This window comes from Balaenoptera acutorostrata, chromosome 14 (genome assembly GCF_949987535.1).
Source record: "Balaenoptera acutorostrata chromosome 14, mBalAcu1.1, whole genome shotgun sequence".
Lineage (NCBI taxonomy): Eukaryota > Metazoa > Chordata > Mammalia > Artiodactyla > Balaenopteridae > Balaenoptera > Balaenoptera acutorostrata.
In genome coordinates, this window is record NC_080077.1 from 82,133,442 (window position 1) to 82,141,398 (window position 7,957).

Genomic DNA, 7,957 nt, shown 5'->3' on the forward strand with positions numbered 1-7,957 from the left:
TTTTGTTGTGGTCATCCATTTACAATGCTTGGTGTCAGTTTATTTATCTCTTGTAAAAATAAAATACAGTGTGTGTGTGTGAGTTGTGAAAAAAAAAAAGAAATAATTGGCCATATAAAATATAATGTATATTTTAAGGAAAATAGAATCACAAGATACATTCTGTTTTAATAAAAATATATTAAATTTTTCTTGAATTTAACCAAAGTAAAGTTACTAAAGGAATTGTTAAACTTCAAATGATTTTTTTCTTCCAACAAAAGTTAACAAATCTTAGAAGATGCTTCTAAAGTTAATTAAAAGATTATGAAAAATTTAAAAGCTGGTGGCTCTTTTTAAGCTATACATTTCAACAAAAGACAGAATCAGTTGACTACCCTGCTAAAAAGATGAGAAAATACCCCATTTAAGCTTCTCCCAATTTTCCTTCCCCACACCTCCTATTCTTTCTGACACTGATGTGTTTTAAATTTTACATTCTCTTGTGTAACCATAATTTCCATAATTGTTTAGTTTTGCACTAATCTAAAATACACCATGAATCCATTTTACTATGGCTTCTCCATTTCAGAGTTCCTTATTAGATTTATCTTTTATTTGGTTTTCTTTCATTGTCGGTTTCCTTTGTTTGCTTTCATTCTGAACAACTACTCATAAGTGTTGCTTTCCCTGAGTTCTTGAAAGTTTCTGAATGTTTTTCTGTTTTCTTCACAGTTGAGAGAACTTAGCTAAATTTACCAGTTGGTTAGTATTTGCTACCATTCATCCATTTACTCAACATTATTAATTAAGCTCCTGCTATGTACCAGGTATTGAAGACACAGTGAACAACATTGTGCAAACAACACAACCAGTGCTCCAGCCTTTGTGAAGCTCACAATCCATTGCGGGTAGCAATACAGGCAAATACATGAATTTTATATTGTGGTGTATGTTGTGGAGAAGAAAGACGGGGTGATGGGATAACGTCTGTGCCCTTTTAAGTGTTATGGTTATGTAGTGCCTCCCTGGAGATGACATTTGAGTTGAGGCAGTAATGACAAAATGAGCCAGTCATGTGGAATCAGTTGGAAAGCATTCCAGGCAAAAGAAACAGACGAAAAGTAAGTGCATGGACCCTATGATAGAAAAAAAAATGCTTTCTGAAGATTTTGAAGGGCAGAGAGAAGGGCTTTTTTGGCTGAAAAGTAGTGAATGGGGCAGAGGCCATTGTTAGGAGATGATTCAAAAAGGTAGGGAGAGTGGACCATGTCAGGGCTGATAGGACAACATGAGATATTTGGGATTTTTCTAATTGCAATGGGAAGTCCACATTCTACTCTAGACACTGCCCCCTTTGTCTATGCCTCTTCCTGGCAAACTTTTTGAAAGGATAAATTTCTTACATAATGTTATTTCCTTCACCTGCTCCTTTCAGTTTTCTGTCATCACTGCTCTAAGACCTTGCTGACAAAATTATCACTTATATGTGGAAATGGTGGTTATCAGGGTCTGGGGGCTGGGAGATACGGGGAGATGTTAGTCAAAGGGTACAAACTTGTAGTTAGAAGATGAATAAGTTTTGGGGATCTAATACACAGCATTGTGACTATAGTTAACAATATACTGCATTATATACTGAAAGTTGCTAAGAGACCAGACTTAAATGTCCTCACCACAAAAGGAAAAGATAATTATGTGATGTGAAGGAAATGTTAGTTAGTGCTACGTGGTAGTCATATTGCAATATATGTGTATCAAATCAACACCTTGCACACCTTAAACTTTTATAGTGTTATATGTCAATTATATCTTAATTAAAAAAAGAAAAAAAGAGGAAAGAAACCTGGCAAACATCTTATGAAAACAAAACAAAACAAGGTTAGATATGGCAATTAGATTGCTTCATCTAGTGGTCATTTCCCTGCTCTTAGCTTTCTTGATCTTTCAGTGATTTCATTTGATTAGCTGACCACTTCCTCCTTTTTCTGTTGGCATGTATGACATGGCATTTCATAGTTTTCCTTTGATCTTACTGAGCACTCCTTAGTTTTCTTCTTTGTGTATTTATACACTGTTTCTGTGTGATTTCTTACAGTCACATGACTTTGATATCATCTATGTAACAATATCTCCCAAATCTCATTGTCCTGGCCATCCCCAGAACTCCAGTTTCATGTATCAGCTGCCCACTTGGCATCTCCTCTTGGATGTTGTAATGTGTATCTCAAACATAACATGGCCAAAATCAAAATCCTGTTAGCCAATCCCAAATAAGTGATCTCACGGACTTCCCCATCTCAGTCAGTGGTACCCTCATCCACTCAATTGCTCAAATATATAAATGTCTCAGCATTCTTGATTATTCCATTCTTCAGCAAGTACTGTCATTTTATGTCTAAAATACACCCCCAGTCAGAACAATTCCCTCCAAGATGCCCAGCCTCAATTTTATTTTCATGTACAGTTCAGAGATTATAGAAATTCTATGGGTTTGGACAATTCTTGGAGTAAGGGTAAAAGTTGGGAAATAAATGTTAGTTCCTGTAGCCATTTAGAATTGCATTTTATTACTTGTAACAGCTAACAACAGTGCTTCAACAATTTAGGGGTTCATTCTCTTGTGGGATAAAAATCTAAAAGTAGGCTCTTCTGAAACCATTAATGTCCCAGGTTTCCTCTGACTTTTTGCCTTGCCATTCTTTATGTATTTCACCTCTGAGGGTGCCTTGTGATTACAAGACAGCTGCTACAACTCTAGCCATCTTGTTCACTTTTCAGGAATAAATTAGGGGAAGAGGGGTGGAGAAAAAGGCACTTCTAGTTGAGTAAGCTTCTTTGAAATCTCTTTAAAGATTTCAGAAGCCTTACCTAGTGACTTTTACTTTGCTACTCTAACTGCAAGGGAGCTCACCACCACCTTGAATAAAAACATGTTTGTGCTACAAAAGAAGGTAAGAAGCGTGGATATTGGGTAAACTGATAGCAGTCCCTGCCACAGTTTCTTTCCCTCCTCTTTCCACAAAGCATGTCTTTTCTTCCATTTAATATCTAAAATCAACTCTCCAGGAGAGATATTTTAAAACAAAACACATTGCTTTAAAATTAAAAAAATCGCTTGTTGGTCTTTTAATTCCATTTGTTTGCTCACTAATATTATATCATAAAATGTTAACTCTGAGGGAACGATAAAAATGACCATAATAATGTGAGCTTTTCAAAGTGTGGTGAAGATCAGTGCCAGTTCCTGGACTATTCATCACTGTTTTTTGTCAATTAAATATAAAAATTAAGTGTTTTTTATAGCAATTTTGTAGTAATTAGATTGATTAATTATATGCCTGATCCTTTAATAACTTTGAAAAATGTGCTTATAATTTGTTTTTCTTTTTTTTCACTTCTTTAGTCATTTACTTTTATTGTTTTTTCCATATTATAAATTTATGACATATAGGATATTTTAAAATAAATAGAAATAAATATAATGACAGATAGTCTCTCCTTTCAGTTTTTAGACAAGAAAAGTAAAGTTTATAGGGCTGAGAGATAATCCTAGAATTACTATTCAATAATCATAAAACACATTTGTCCATACTATCATCAGTACTTAATAACAATGTTAAGCTATAAACTCACAATCTTAACCAGTAACCTCAATATCTAAGCATTGCATCTTGGTAGCTTGTCAAATTTTCATCACACTGGAATTCTTTATTTAGTAATTCAGTTGTAGTGGAAAGGTGTAACCTAATGGCTGCTGGAAGCCCTGGGTCCTAGAATTGATATTCTAGGGTGGGGATAGAAAGATTTGAGCTAGGTAATTTTGGTCTAAAATTTTTGCACAAAAATTACACTAACCTATCAAAAATATGCAGTTTATTTGTTCCAGAATAATATCAAACTATGAGGAAAATAATTTACTGTTATTAACTATCTTCTTACATTTCCATTGAAGTCAATTGATTAATGTGGACATAGCAAGTCTTCAAAAAGTACAGAGTAGTAACTGGAACCAATCTTTAAGGGATTTATAACATGATTATAAGTCAAGAACAGTTTTACTGTCTTAGGTTAAAAATCTGATGCTCTAGGAAGAGGAAATCCAATTATTAAACATTGTCTACTCTGTCTAATTTGCTTTAAATTATTTTGTAAACCCAGCCATATTTTTTAATTCTTCTGTTTCTTCTCTTCTAGTGCTTCCAAATTGGTAGCATGTTGGGATTAGACACATTATTTATAACAAAAATGTCTGCTTGAGCTTGGGATTGTTTATTAGCTCTGAAGCTAATACACAGCCATGACAACCCCTTCTACCTACCTGCTTTTTAATTTGTTGCACAATGTTTGTTTACTTGTCAACAGAAGCCCTAGCACCCTTGACAAGTCTAAGAAATATGTTTCACAGAAATTATAAAAGAAGTATCAGGCACCCCAGTCCTGCTCTGAGCAATCTGCTCAGAAAAACACAGAAGCCAGAGAACAGCAAGTAGGAAGCCAGACTAGACTAAGAGAAAGAGTATGAAGATTAAAAGATGAATGGTACAGAGACACGGATACCACCCACTCATTACTTAACATGCTTAGAATCATAGTAGACCCTCAATATACGTCTGTTCAAGGAATTATAATTTAAAAAGTCAAGGACAGGAGTGTCCTAAGTGCTCCGGCCTTCGCCATGAGCGTCCCGGCATTCATCGACATCAGCGAGGAAGATCAGGCTGCTGAGCTTCGAGCTTATTTGAAATCTAAAGGAGCTGAAATTTCAGAAGAGAACTCAGAAAGTGGACTTCATGTAGATTTAGCTCAAATTATTGAAGCCTGTGATGTATGTCTGAAGGAAGATGATAAAGATGTTGAAAGTGTGATGAACAGTGTGGTATCCCTCCTATTGATCCTGGAACCAGATAAGCAAGAAGCTCTGATTGAAAGCCTGTGTGAGAAACTGGTCAAATTTCGGGAAGGTGAACGCCCATCTCTGAGACTGCAGTTGCTAAGCAACCTTTTCCATGGGATGGATAAGAATACTCCTGTAAGATATACAGTATATTGCAGCCTCATTAAAGTGGCAGCATCTTGTGGGGCCATCCAGTATATTCCAACTGAGCTGGATCAAGTTAGAAAATGGATTTCTGACTGGAACCTCACCACTGAGAAAAAACACACCCTTTTAAGGCTACTTTATGAGGCACTTGTGGATTGTAAGAAAAGTGATGCTGCATCAAAAGTCATGGTGGAATTGCTAGGAAGTTACATGGAGGACAATGTTTCCCAGGCTCGAGTTGATGCCCACAGGTGTATTGTGCGAGCATTGAAAGACCCAAATGCATTTCTTTTTGACCATCTTCTTACTTTAAAACCAGCCAAGTTTTTGGAAGGCGAGCTTATTCATGATCTTTTGACCATTTTTGTGAGTGCTAAATTGGCATCGTATGTCAAGTTTTATCAGAATAATAAAGACTTCATTGATTCACTTGGCCTACTACATGAACAGAATATGGCAAAAATGAGACTACTTACTTTTATGGGAATGGCAGTGGAAAATAAAGAAATTTCTTTTGACACAATGCAACAAGAACTTCAGATTGGAGCTGATGATGTTGAAGCATTTGTTATTGATGTGGTAAGAACTAAAACGGTCTACTGCAAAATTGATCAAAACCAGAGAAAAGTAGTTGTCAGTCATAGCACACATTGGACATTTGGAAAACAACAATGGCAACAACTCTATGACACACTTAATGCCTGGAAACAAAACTTGAACAAAGTGAAAAACAGCCTTTTGAGTCTTTCAGATACCTGAATTTTTATGCTATATAATTTTGTTCTTTTTGGAAAATCTAAATCATAGTAAAACCTTATAGCCTGAAAAAAAAAAAAAAAGTCAAGGACAGAACTTAGGCATGGGTGGTGGACAAGATAGACCCTAAGAGAAAGTATTGAATAATTTTATTTACTGCACTACAAATTCACTGAGATCAAAGACAATATCAGTTCATTTTTACATCCATTGTACCTACCACACATTATCATCAATGTATGGAATGAATGATTAAATGATCTATGGTACCTGCAACAAAAGTAGATACAGAGAAACACTAAAGTCACGATAAGATTGAGGTGGATTTATAAACAAAATGGAAGTGAAGACATGGATGTAATTTCAACATAGGAGAGCATAAAAAAAATGGAGAGTGAGGATACCAGGAACAGGTAGAGGCAGAGATGAGGAGAGGTAAATGTAGAAGGGTCTGCGTGTATGTGTGTATGTGTGTTTACATGTGTTAATGGAAACAATGAAGGTAGAGGAAAGATTGAAAACGTAAGTGGGATGGGGTAACTGAAAGAGTAAGGACCACAAATTTACAGAACTATATCCTCCCTGTTTCCTTCTCAAATTAGAACAAAGAGAATAGTAATTAAAAAACATAGTAAAACAGCTTGAAAATGAATTATCCAATACTATATGCAGATATGATTAAGATGCAAAGCTTCCAATTTAATTGATTACTTGACGTTCAAACAGATAATTTTGTAATAAGAAAAGGGAGTGAGATGTTATACCTAAAGAAAGATACTTATGTGTAATAAGTTAAACCAACCAATAATCAAGTCCTTCTGAATTTTCCAACCAAACTCCTTGAAATCAGGGACAACAATTGCAATCAGTTTATAGGAATACATTTTATACAAGCATGTTTTTAAGCATGTCATTAAACTCAATCATACTCAACTAAGTTTTCTGTCCTATCTTTCTTAATGAGCCAAGGAAGAGTGGCTGGATCAGGCATTTTTATCTGATGGAATCTTTTAAGGATGGAGGTAGGTATACTTCTAAATGTTGTACTTCAGTTATAAATATGCGGTTCTCAGTGTCAATCAAGGCTGGTCAGAGTTCCTCATTTTGTCTCAGCTCAAGTGTTCTTTGAATATTTATTACTACTTGATAAAGGTCTACTGTGTCCTTTTACTCATCTACGTTAGGGATATCAAATGTCACCAAGACAGGCATGAGTCCCAGCAGATCAGATCTACCAACACCTAGGACATATTGCTGATGTCCACAATCTAAGATAACTCTAAGCAAACATCTCACTTACAGTACAACCTTCCCAGATGACATTTTTCTAACCAATGACTCCTTTTTATTTTCTATTACCAATAATTCTTCCACATTTCTTTCTCAAATCCCTGACAACTTCAATCCATATTCAATCTCATTTTCCCAATTATGATGTCTTCCCAAGACACGGATCAAAATAACTCTGTAGAACTTTCTAAGTCCCCCCTTTTAAGATAGCCTTGTCTATGAGACTCTTACAGTGTTCCAGCACAAGAAAATGGCCACCTGTGTTTTTTCTCTTCCACCGCTACTAGTACTAACACTGGTACCAGCTACTACTACTGCTGTCTTTCCACCACCTACTATGACTACTTCTACTACTATTACTTTTACTGGCACCACTATAACCACCTACTACTACTACTGCCTCTGCTACTGATGCTACTGATTCATGAAACCTCTATTGTGAGCCAGTTGTGGTGCTAAGCTCTTTACTCAGGACAACCTTGTAAAACAGACATTTTATTCATTCATATTTTATAGATGATGTTATCAAAACTAAAACGAGGTTATGTAATCTGCTATTACATGTCAGGATGTGGATTTAAAACCAGGTCTCCTTAGCTCTAAATCTTGGATTGTTTCTATTCTACCAAGAACAGAATGACTATATTTACCTAGGAAATCACCAAGAAACCAAGATCCCTTAACTCGGAATCTGGAAAAGCTTAAGTGTACATGCTGGGATTGACTTGGCTAGTTGGAAGGCAAGAAGAAGTGACTTTCTTGGTATAGGACATTTTGTCCTTTCTCACCCTCTAGTTTACCTGTGGGTTATTTAGAATGAGAAGCTCAGTTTGGGGACTAGGTATTAGGTACATACTCCTCTCTAAGTAGATGTCAAGAGATGGAAAA

The 7,957-nt window shown here is 35.7% G+C and overlaps 1 protein-coding gene across 1 annotated transcript; it reads left to right on the forward strand.

Moving 5' to 3' along the window:
* Window positions 1-4,635: 4,635 nt before the first annotated feature.
* LOC103007791 (eukaryotic translation initiation factor 3 subunit M-like) lies at window positions 4,636-5,844 on the forward strand. The gene has a single exon (XM_057527950.1). It carries the CDS (start codon window positions 4,658-4,660, stop codon window positions 5,780-5,782), a length of 1,125 nt encoding a protein of 374 aa, XP_057383933.1. The 5' UTR covers window positions 4,636-4,657; the 3' UTR covers window positions 5,783-5,844.
* The last annotated feature ends 2,113 nt before the right edge of the window (window positions 5,845-7,957 follow it).